The 12,593-nt window shown below is 37.5% G+C and overlaps 1 protein-coding gene across 2 annotated transcripts in view; it reads right to left on the bottom strand.

Annotated features, from left to right (window-relative positions):
* Positions 1-12,593, bottom strand: part of LOC127422473 (roundabout homolog 1-like) — a 375,425-nt gene that overhangs the window by 78,177 nt on the left and 284,655 nt on the right. For both annotated transcript variants that reach the window (XM_051666005.1, XM_051666006.1), the window contains one exon: positions 2,445-2,602. In XM_051666005.1, the coding sequence (XP_051521965.1) occupies positions 2,445-2,602 (158 nt within the window). The remainder of the gene's footprint in view (positions 1-2,444; positions 2,603-12,593) is intronic.

The raw sequence follows: 12,593 nt of genomic DNA, 5'->3' as shown, positions 1-12,593 counted from the left end.
TTGAAAAGCAATTAATGGTGAAATTGGTGCTCTTTAATTTAGAGATAATTGTGGCGCTCAAAACACATGAATAATAAGTATGCTGATGCTCATTATTGTACGCAGCTATCTGTAGTTGAGCCAATGTTTCAGTACATAACAGTTCAACGCTGTGAATATCATTTTGTGAGGAAAACTCGGTTGAATAACAATAATCTATAATTAAATTAATCCTTTAATTAAAAAACTGTATACAAACATAGTCACAATTAAACTGAGTTTTACATGCCACTTTCTATGTGTTTTCGCTGCAGTTTCCTGGTGAAATGAACATTAGAGGTACTACAACAACTGTGTGTTTAATTCACTTTCACACAAATCGTGGGTACTATGGCTGTTTGTGACTCGATAAACACTTATTTTACACTCTGTTACTCACACCCTGTTATGTTATGATATCGAAACACTTTTACTCTAACAAATCATTTGAAAAACAATACATTTGTTCATATTCATATTAGCTTGCACAGTAGCTCACGAGCCCAGCTAAGGACTCTCGAAAAAAAAAGTGAAATGAAATGAAAGTGCCATAGAAGCGACACATAAAATGACATGGCTGCTTCAGATTTTTATGTCGAATTTGCTTTTAAAACGCAAAGCAAACCAGTATATAAACTTTAAGTCAGTTAGGTTGAGGCGTTGGTTAAGGGAAAGGATGTCTGTTTTGTTCACCTCTCATTTGTTATTTTTTTTAACACTACTGGTTAGGTTTAGGTTAGGGAGGTATATTTTACTCATTAAAACATCCATCTGATATTCACCTTAAAAACCTCGTCTGATTACAACATCATTTCACTCGAATTTGGTGCCCCCCGCTGGACATTTCACTGGGAAACTGCAGCCAAATGTGTAATGAAGAACGTGATGTTGGTTTGGAAAAAATGTGCCATTGTCACGTAAATTTCATGCGATCAGGCCGTCCAAAACGTTATGATTTCTTTTTTATTCTGTGACACATGAAAACGAGATGTTAAGCAGAATAACAATCACCATTCAGTTTCATTATATGGAAAAAGATGCAATGGAAGTGAATGGTGACTGACCCAACCATTCTGCTTAAATGTTTCTTTTGTATTCCACGGAAGAAAGAAAGTCATATGGGTTTGGAGAAACATAAGTAAATGATGACAATTTCCATTCCCTTAAACGTGTGTTAAACTTTATGCATGTGAAAATGCTTCACACTCTGCAACAAATTTGGGCAACAGGATATGATGTTACTCTAGCTTCTGTTTTCAATAAATAATAAATTGGCAAAAAATAATAATACATTCAAAATATTAAAATATATCTTCTCCACTTTCAGTAATATATTACGTTTAAATAGTGAAAAGTATTAAAATTTTATTATAATACTATAATACATTTTATTTTATATTTTTATAGTTGTATTAAAGTATTTTAGTTACAATATGCACAATATATGTCACAAAGTTTATATAATAAATGTCACATATAAATCAACGTTTATACTGTATATAGCTAATATAAAACATATTTGTGACTGCACGAACAAACAAATTGTCCAACCTATGAAATGCATAACACATTCAAATTTCCTTTTTAGCCAGTAAATGTTAAATTTGTATTTGGAAAAACCGCAACCAGCAGTCTGATTAAAAATAACAACTCCAAAACCACCTATAGCTTTATTCCCAATGAATAAGCAAAATGGAAAACGAGCAGGGCTGTGCACATCAAAATCACTCTTGAAACAACAAAAGAGGGCTGATTGATTCCGTAACTTAATTTCCCCCACATTTAATTAGACAAAAATAATTGGTGGCCCTGGTTTAAAGACTGCATTAAATCAGCAGCGTGAGTTTTCAGCAAACTTTTATTCCCACAAGCCTGTTCAATCAAATAAATGGGCTCTATTAATTTTCCCTGACAGAGTCTGTGGCCACAACACAGTTTAAACACTCATCAGCAGAGGCCCTAATCGCTCTTCATTTGCTTGAAAAATGCAGCAGAAGCAGTTGTTATCAACACACATTAAATGAGGGAACTTCTTTCTATGTGGTGCAGTGTCGTTTATTAGGCAACAAATCAGTGGTACTTCATTAGTAATGGTAAGTTGGAATATAGGAATTGGTTTACTTTGCAAAAAGAAGCCCAGAATTATAACTGAATGAGAATGCTTGAGAACTGTGTCTCTATAACAAATCCAATGCCCACCATTACAGCTGGTCACCAGCATGTAAAAGGGCTTGGAACCAAAGGGACGCAAGTTATTTACATTCACACTGATTGATTTAGAACTGGTTGGTTGGTCACCAGATTCCAACCAGAAAGACCATGCTGGTTGACCAGTTTCACCAGCTACATTTGACTGGTACATTTGGACCAGCATGGAAATTCATGCTGGCCTAAGCTAATCTAACACACTCAGATGTCCTTCTTACCGTTATCCTTTCGTCTCTGTCGTCTATGGTGACTCCATCTTTCTTCCAGGAGATGGTGGGTTCTGGGTGCCCGCGGGGCGGCTGGCACTCCATGACCGCTGGCTCGCCCGCCGCCACCATCACATCCACAGGGTTCTGTCTGAAGTCATCACGGAGAACTGAAAAATAGAAAAAGAAAAATGACATTCAACATGTTCACAGAATTTCTCTTAGACGACAGATTCTCAAATAGGAAACCATTCGTGCTACAGCAGAGCAATAACAAATTACAAACCGCCAGAGGAACATATTTCTATTCTTGCCTGGCGCACAGCACCTCTAATCTATTTTAAACATACAACGATTAAGCCTAAAACTTCTGTTTACATTAGCTTAAAACCCACAAAAGAATTCGAAACGTGAAACATGGAAGCACTCATTCTGTTAAGTAGACCCTGTTGCGCTGGCGTTTCAACTTGTAAGTGATATTAATGTGGAATGCAAGTCATCAGTGAAGAATGAACATTCATCAAAACCACAAAAAAGTCTCCTGATCCTAATGTATAAATGTGCAATAATATCTTGAGTGTTTCTGATTCAAGTTAACAACATTCCTTTCAGTATCATGTAGGCCTCATACAGTACAGCAGCACACTGGTCTGAACACTTCCCATTATACACATACGGTGAAACATAGCAACTCTGTTTGCGAAATCTAGTGAGCTGCCCACCTAGACAGTTTTTACAGGCATCATAAGCGATGCAGAATCTGTACCAAAAGCTAGGCATCAACATTTTGTTGCCTCCTAAGATACTTTGTTAGGGTGAAAATCACATCCTTTGCAGAGAAGTCAATGCCAGAATGCATCCCGATAAACTTGAATAAATGCAAATGATCATTATAAATATACAGTACTAATATTCCATTCAATACTGTAATCTAATTATAATATTTACCCAATATTTGTGTGCTATGTTCTCTAATGTCTATTAGAGTATTGCATTGTTAGCTTAGCAACATGCTAACACTATCAGAATCATTTGTGAGTCGAGTCTACCTTTTTAACTGGATTCAAACTCTTGTTGCCCAGACGAGTACCACAGCTCAATATGTGTCGGAGGTTCACAGCTCTGACAAAATCAGACTCATGTTTTGGTATTATAATAAATAGCACATTCATTTTCTTTCATGTCCATTCAGGAATTCGGAGATTTCTGAATTACGCATATATCAGTATCCCTGCGCATTTCCAAAGTTACATTTAACTCGACAGAAATGCACACTTCTCTTAGCTCTCACGGCCCTTAACGTGTTACTGTCGCCGCGATTAACCTCAGCATTAGATCAAAGTGAGATGCTCAAGGTAACCTGAACTTCTGACTGCCTCCAAATTCCTTTAAGACTTTAAGCACTTAATTGGCCACATATGATTCCAGTTTCTCCTGCTTGTAATGTCACAGCAGGTAAAATCCCACTTTACCCCTCTGAAAAGTCCAAAAGAGGTGATATCACTGCTGAAAAAATACATAAAATAAAAAAATGTTTTAGAGGGGTTTTGGGCACTTGTCAGCTTAGCCAGGCTGGAAGATCAGCTTTTTCAGCAGGGTAACTTTGAGACAAATGGAACTGTCTTTCACTTTAAACCACCTTAAACCAGCCTTAGGGTGTGGTCACATTTACTTTCGAATGGCGAAATCCCATGGGCAAAATACAATCATTTCAATTAGAATTTGCGCGATAGTGAATTTCGCACGATGGACTTCCGGTGGTGGATAATTTCCCCTTGTGGATTTCGTGTGGAGTTCAAGTTTGGTGAACTTTGACAGGCAAATTCGCCACGTTGACCAATAGGAAGTTGCTTAGTTAGGCTGTGACCTCTGTGTGGGCGGTGCTTCGTGCACAGCTATATTGAATATTCACAATGGACAAGGATATAATTTTTTCTTTTTAACATCACCCTCACAGAGTATAAAGTGCAGCATTAAAAAAGGCTGTTTGGCAATTATATTTTTGCTGGTTTCTCACATGCTCAACATCCACCCACACCTTCTTCGTCGATGATAATTCGCAGTGCAAAGGTAAATGTGACCACGCCTATAAGTGGTTAACTGGTTTACCCCTTGCCAAACTGGTTAGACTGGTCTATTTTGTTGGTTTTAGAGGGATTTTGGGCACTTTTAGGCTGACAGAACAACTTGACTAGCTGAAGATCAAAACCATCATAGACCAGCTAACCCCAAAACCACTTTAGGCTGGTTTAAGCTATTTTTTTTTTTTTTTTCTAGCAGAGTTACTCTGAGAGAAATGGAAATAATTTATTCTACATCCCTATCACTCTCTTTTAGTGTTCCTCTCCATCTTTTCTCTACAACATCTTTTAAGTATATTGTTTCTTCCAGCTGAGAATTTCAACAAGCCTCTAGTTTATTCGACCAACATAATTAGGCAGGAAAAACCACACATACAGACCAGAATATCTCTGGATGGTGAAAGGAGATGAACTTCAGTTATCTTATGTGAACTCTGCTCACTGTCCATGGACAACCAGAGATGCTGATTTTCACACTGGACCAACAATCTGGGATCGAGTTTGCACAGTTGTGTGAAACCAGCCCTCACTTTGATTTGCACTTCTCAGCAAAGAAACTTGATTACGCTCTAACAGGGCCTTGTGGGGGAGGACGTGTGTGTGTGTGTGTGTGCGTGCGTGCATATGTCTCTTGCTCTGAACAAGTGTCTTCAAAATGAGGATAGTAGAAGCCTGCCAATAAAATGAACCACTGGAGTGAAACGGAGAAAGAGAGAAAGTGGGTCTGTTCCAAAACCAAGTGAGCTACCTTGCTCTCTACTGCTTCATAGGCATGTGAAGTGGAGTGGTGGTGGTGTAGTAGGCTAAAGCACATAACTGGTATGTGCATAACACATAACTGCACATAACTGGTAATCAGAAGGTTACTGGTTCAATCCCCACAGCCACCACAATTGTGTCTTTGAGCAAGGCACTTAAATCCAGGTTGCTCTGGGGGTATAGTCCCTGTAATAAGTGCACTGTAAGTCGCTTTGGATAAAAGCGTCTGCCAAATGCATAAATGTAAACATGCACTAAATTGACTTATTTGACTGTTGCACTGTAACGCTATTTTTTCAGCATCTCATGCATTGAACACCATGTTTTTTTTTAGATGCAGTGTCAATTTAATAAGAACTTCAAAAGCATCTCAAAACTGCATTCTGCTGTTTTTACTGCAATAATGTGTTTTGTGTGAATGGCCCCTAAGTCACTATCCAATTTGAGATGGAATCTTATAAGTGACCAATTTGGAACAACTAACAAATACTGTAGTTCTCCTCATGCAAAGTGCACAGGCTGTTTGCGACTCAAAATATTTCAAAAGAATTTGCTGTTAATGTGCTGATAAGCTAGTGGAATGATACTCCATTAAAGGGATAGTTTACCCAAAAATGAAAATGATCTCATCATTTACTCATCCTCATGCCATCGAGACTTTCTTTCTTCTGCAAAACACACACACACACACACACACACACACACACACACACACACACACACACACACACACACACACAAAGACTTTTAGAAGAATATTTCAGCTCTGTAGGTCCTCACAGTGCAAGCTTCAAAAAGCACAGAAAGCCAGCATAAAGTAATCCATAAGACTCCAGTGGTTAAATCCATGTCTTCAGAAGCGATATGATAAGTCTGGGTGAGAAACACATCAATATTTAAGACTTTCAAAATGTGAAAGTGAAAGTTGAGATTAATAGTAAAACAATTACTTAACTATTGATCTGTTTCTCACCCACACCTATCATATCACTTCTGAAGACATGGATTTAACCACTGGAGTCTTATGGATTACTTTTATGAGGCCTTTATGTGAAATTTGGAGCTTGAAAAGTCTCGTTACCATTTACTCGAATTTTAAGGACCAACAGAGATGACATATTCTTCTAAAAATCTTTGTTTTTGTTCTGCAGAACAAAGGAAGTCATACACATCTGGGATTGCATGAGGGTGAGTAAATTATGAGAGAATTTTCATTTTAGGGTGAAATATTATTTTAAGCATAAAAAATACATTAAACACACAAATATTGAGTAAAATAGCCCATTTTAATTAGATTTATTTATTTATTTATTTTTTATTTTTTTTTTATATTAATATGTTTAGGTATTGAATGAATTAAACGTACATTAATACCAAACATGTCTCTCACTTCGTCCATAATCTTGAATGGATTTGGAGTTTAACGCATTGTACTATGCTGGTACCAACCTTTTGGAATAGCTTTTGCGGTAAGAGAACATGCCTATGATAGTTTAAAATGTTCCCTATGCAGGCAGCTCACTAGGTTTTAGAACAAAGCCAGAGAGTAAAAGAACACAATGGTAAGTACAGAAGCCAAGCACTTTCCTTTAACCTCAAGACAAAGTGTAGCATGTGCCGACATGGATAACATAATTTCAACGTAATCAAAAACATCCCTACTAATGCAATGACTTCATTTTGGGACTGATCATAATATATAGGCCCTATTTTATTTTTCTTTCAAAATAAATGTCCTGGATCTCAGACCAACTGTCAAGATAAAATTATGCATCTGTCTTGTGTGTACAAAACCTAAAATATTTACATGAACTATGGACAGCCTCTACAGAAGTTATAGTTACTCTATTGGCATCCAAACTCTCGTATTGTGCTAACATGGCAACCCAACAGTGGCTCTTCAGTCTCCAGAACTTTATGCTTCATAGACATTGGAAACAGATGTGGTTGTGTCAAATTAAAATCAGATTTGTGCTGATATGCCTCTGACATTAATGAAAATGAATATTTAATACCACACAGCAACTACAGAGGAATGAACGTATGAGCTCTGGTGTGTGGAAATGAAGTGGATTTTGCTGAGCCACCACTGAGGGTTTCTGGAGTGTTCTACTGGAGCCATTGGGGAACTGGAGATTTGCTAAAAAAAGTACATCAAAACCAAAAGCTGGCAAAGACACAGGGAGCTGTGTTGAGAGCGGGATTGCAGGACTTTTCCATTGGGACTTTAGTCACCCTTCAAGAGCAACAAGGGGATGACAGAAAAAAATGGGGGAAATTGGTTAACTTACATTTATATTTATGCATCTGGCAGACGATTTTATCCAAAGCGACTTAAAGTGCATTCAAGCAATACATTTTAACAGTACATACGTTCCCTGGGAATCAAACCCATGACATTGACCATGACCACTATGCTTATCCCTTTTCTACCTTTTTAAAAAAGAATCAATGCAAGAATCAACATCTTGCATTTGTGCAATCACACAAAGTGAAATGTCACTGGCCGAAATTACGGCATCGTGACAATATTTGGGGAAACACAAATGAGAAAGTGAACAGCAGGTTTGAGAGAACAATTCCACATGAACAATGCGTGTATGAACACAATCATTCCCAGATGTGAACTCGTACGAAACCGCTCATTCCCTCTCTGCCTGGATCATCTGTCCGCATGGTGCCTTCTAAATATAATACAAAAATGGAGGGATGACAAATGAGAGAGATACCTCATTAAGAAGGCTCTCTGCAACCAGGGTCAACATGCCATTGCAGGGCAGGTGAAGCTGGAGTCAACATTTGAGCCCACCCGCTAAAAGTACTGTGATGTTATTAGACGGTAATGGTACCTATAAAATGGTACTGTATGATTACAATATTTACAAACAATTACATTTTCATGGTTTTCTGTGATACTTTGAAGAATACCATGGTACTACCATCATGGTAGCCCATAAAAAAAAAATTACAAATAAATCTGTGGCCACATAAAAGTAATCCATACGACTCCAGTGGTTTAATCCATATCTTCAGAAGCTAAACGATTGGTTGGAGTGAGAAACAGATCTCTATTTAAGTCCTTTTTTTATTTTTTCCCAAAAACCTCCACTTTCAGTTTTAAAATGTGAAAGAAGGTGAAAGTGGAGATTTATAGTAAAAACGTTTCCCCAAATATTGATCTGTTTTTCACCCACACCTACCATATCACTTCTGAAGATATTAATTAAACCACTGGCATCATGTGTATTACTTTGCTGTGGCCTTTATGTGATTTTACGAGCTTTAAAGGTCTGGTCACCATTGACTTGCATTGTAAGGACCAACAGAGCTGAGATATTCTTAAAATCTTTGTGTTCTGCAGAAGAAAGAAAGACATACACTTCAGGTATGGCATGAGGGTGAGTAAATGATGAGAGATTTTTCATTTTTTGGTGAACTATACGTTTAAGCAAATTTTAAGATTATTTTTAATGCTCAAACAGCTTGCTATCCAAACATCTTGTCGACAGGATCCTTCTATATCCTTCTTCCATTCCCTCCATTTTTTTGCTCCTACCAAATCATCACAAGTCTACTCCTCATTCATCAATGCCTGAAGCTCAAATTCTCATTGCTGTCTCAAGGGTCTCCAGGGTTGGTGTAGACCATGAGTAGCCTCTGGAAATGCACACTAGAGCTTGGACATACTATACTTGCCTAGAGTCTTGAGGAATGGATCGATACTCTGCTCTCATTAGCAGCAGAGAGCTCACAGTAGAAGGGAGGAGGTGGGGTGTACAGAGGTAACTTTCAACCCTGAGGTAAATCTGCACAGCTAGTGCATTCAGAACACGCTCGCACTGCCTGGAGCTGGGTCGTCCGCTGGGGTTTACACCTTCTGCTCTTTCTTTTTTGCTCTCTGCAGCTGATATTCCTCTCTTGGAAAGCTCCAAGAGTCTCGACTTCAAAGGAAGGCCTCCAGCTATGGTGTGTTAACCCCTGCTTGTCCACCCATGTGACGGCACGGTCAAGGATTAGGTGTCTCTGAGGAGACGGGACATGGCGCATGATCTCAGAGGTAAAGAACGAAAGCAGGGGGCAATCTCTGTCAGTGCCAATCTCATCTTCTTTTACTTGAACCCAAGAAGGCTTTCATTGTGAGTGTGTATGAGTGTGCAAGGCATCTGGCGGTGGGGTAAACATTGCAGTACGCTTCAGCTATGCAGAAATAAACAGACGGTATGTGAACGCAACGCTGAACTTTGTAAGTTGGTACCCACACTACGACTGAAGACCAGATGAAACAATCCAGCTAAAAAGAGATAGTTCACACAAAAGTGTGTTTCTCCAACTTTGGCCACTTTTAGCACTGTCTACGTCTAGGAAGTCTTGTTAAAAGCTCTCACTAAATTTTAAAATTTGTTAACAATGTCCTGCAGTGTATGAGCATGCACCACAGGAGGTTTATGTCTTCTTTGTGTTTTTTTTTTTTTAAAGACATGACAATTCACACCACAGCGTCATTTCCACCACATATCTAATGATGTACTGTGTTTAATAGAATTCTGTGGTGGAAATGACAATGATGTAAATGACATTTTTAATGTTTATATATATATATATATATATATATATATATATATATATATATATATATATATATATATATATATATAAAATGGCCAACTACATTGTCTTGCTAAGGCAGATTTCATAGCTAACGTACTTAGTATCCTAAATACTCATAATTAAATAATATTTTCACACGTTTTATGTAATTTTGTGTTCTAGTGTGCAAATTACAAAAATGCAAAATTACAGCTCGATTGGAAATTATGCCCAATAAAAATACTCTGCTCACAGGTGACACAGGGTCAGTTGTATTTTTTGTAAAAAATTATTTTCACACAATATATGGTTTTTGTTTATTTCGCTCTTTGTTTTGATTATCATAGTTTTAAACATGCAATAATTTGTATTTTAAATGGATTATCATACACTACTTTAATATTAAAAGTCTGGGGTCTGGGACAAGGCTAAAACAGTGAAATCTATACATAAAGGCATTTGAATAGAAAAGTAAATGATGAAGGCCTGGTAAAAAGTTTCCAATTCAGTAAAAAAAAAAAAAAAAAAGATGAAATCTGTTTGTTTTAATAAAAATCAACCCATGGGATTTGAAAGTGCTCAAAGCTTTCTGTGATGGAACACAAAAGGAGAAGTTTTGAATAATGTTCACCAGCTCTCTTCCATACAATGAAAGTGGATGGTGACCAGAAGCGGTTGTCAAGCTCCAAAAAGCACAAAAAAAGAGCACATTTTAAAATAAAAATTAAGCCGTTATTCACTGATAATCTTGCCCTGAAAAAAAAAAAAAAAAAAAAAACAGTCATATGGGTTTTGAAAGTCATCAGGGTGAGAACATTTTTATTTTTGGTTGAACTATTCCTTTAATTCCTTGCTCAACTAGCATGACGAGAAAGTTTTGCTGATTCACAAGCTAGACCAGTACCAGAGCAACATTAACCAGCCAAAACTTAACAGGGACAGCATGGAAATTCATGCTGGTCTTCTCAATAGAGAAACCAGAAGGACACACGAACCGTCAGAAAATACTTAAAGACCCAACACACCTGACAGTCGTGTTTTCAGATCAACTCTCCCCTATCGCTCTCTCAGTGACCTCAAAATGCAACTCTTTCTCTGATGTTCCTCTATGTGTGTGTGGAAATAAAGGGATCTTTTCAACTCCTCTATGGTCTGTTAGCCTTGAGAGGGCCTGTGGAAATGAAACAGCAGGCACATGATTTTACTGCCAAATGCTTTGCTTGGCACTGATGAAGGACAAGTCCTCCCTTAACTATTCAATTACCCACTGACCTGTTTTTTTTTTTTTAGGGCTGGTAGACGTGGTACAGGACATGTAGTGTATTTCAGCGTGGTGATTTAGAAGCTCTTATAAGTCATTTGGGAACAATTGTAACAGCTAAAGGGTGTTAACGGAGAAAATAAAATACATTTGGTGGAAAAAAAAGGGGGGGACTTTGCTGAACTTTTCCTAACTCTTTTTTTTTTTTTGAGCAGATGGGGTTATGATGTCATAGGAAAAAAGAGGAAGCTCCAATCAAGAGATATAAACAATGATGGTCCTATCAATAAACATACGAATAAGAAACAAATGTCGTTATATGCAACTGCTGCTAAATTCTCAGAAAAGCTTATACGCTATAAATGACTTTAATAAGTCTGTTAGACCCGAATACTCTGAAACTCAGCCTTATTGGCTCCAATGACAAATTAGAGACAAACATCGTTTCAGTGCACATTAAAAGGAAAAATTCTGTAATAATTTTCTCACCTTCATGCCATTCCAAACCTGTATGCTGTGGCTTTCTTCTGTAAAATGCAAAAGGAGTAATTTTAAAGGATGTCTCAGTTGATAGTGACTCACTTTACATGTTAAAAAAACAAAAACAAATGTGTCATGAAAGTTGTCCATGTGTCTTGTGCATCATATTCCAAGTCTTCTGAAGGCATATGATAGGTTTAGGAAGAATCAAGCTGAACTGTGAAAATCGTGACTTACTCCATAGCTCTCCTTTGCATCTTCATGAGTAAAAAAACGAAACTGAATAAGGGGAAGTCATGATTTTAACAATACAATATCTTACTACTGTTATGTTACTTTTGGGTACTTTTTTAAGGTTTAAAATGAGTCACTTTAATTACCGTTGTATTGAAATCAGCGAACGGCACAGCCCGCTTAAAATCTTTCTTTAGTGTTCAACAGAAGAAAGTCATACAGGTTTGCAACAACATGACAATGAGTATGATGCCAACATTTTCTAAATTGCCATACATGCTTATATAGCTGCCTTATATTGTATAAGTCTGCTAGACCTGAATGCTCTGAAAATAAAACTTGCTCCAAAAACCACATATGAAAAAAGTTGGTGAAAATCCCAAACAATGGTCAAGTTGAAATCTTATGGAGCAGTGTCTTGGTTGATTAATAGAACTCGTCAGAATTTAGTGACCTGTTATTTTAGGGTGGTGCACTAAGAAAAGGGCTAATTCATCACGTCTAGTGGAAGAGGACCTAAGAGGAAACAGCTATTGAATGGAGCCCCCACCTCATTAGACAAGAGACCCCAAAAGCACAGCAGACAGAGAGCCTATTCACACTACCTGTTTATTAACACGGTTAGAGTTGTTCGTAGGTACTCAAAGAGTGGTAGGGGGTTACTAACCTTTTAGGGTCACATACTTTATTGCATATGACAATACAGCCCGCCAGTCTGTGAAAACGTAGCAGGATCATGGAATCAATGACCCTATTCAC

This window comes from Myxocyprinus asiaticus, chromosome 31 (genome assembly GCF_019703515.2).
Source record: "Myxocyprinus asiaticus isolate MX2 ecotype Aquarium Trade chromosome 31, UBuf_Myxa_2, whole genome shotgun sequence".
NCBI classification, from domain to species: domain Eukaryota; kingdom Metazoa; phylum Chordata; class Actinopteri; order Cypriniformes; family Catostomidae; genus Myxocyprinus; species Myxocyprinus asiaticus.
Note: the sequence above shows the minus strand (reverse complement) of the source record. Positions and strands in the feature narration are given on the sequence as shown.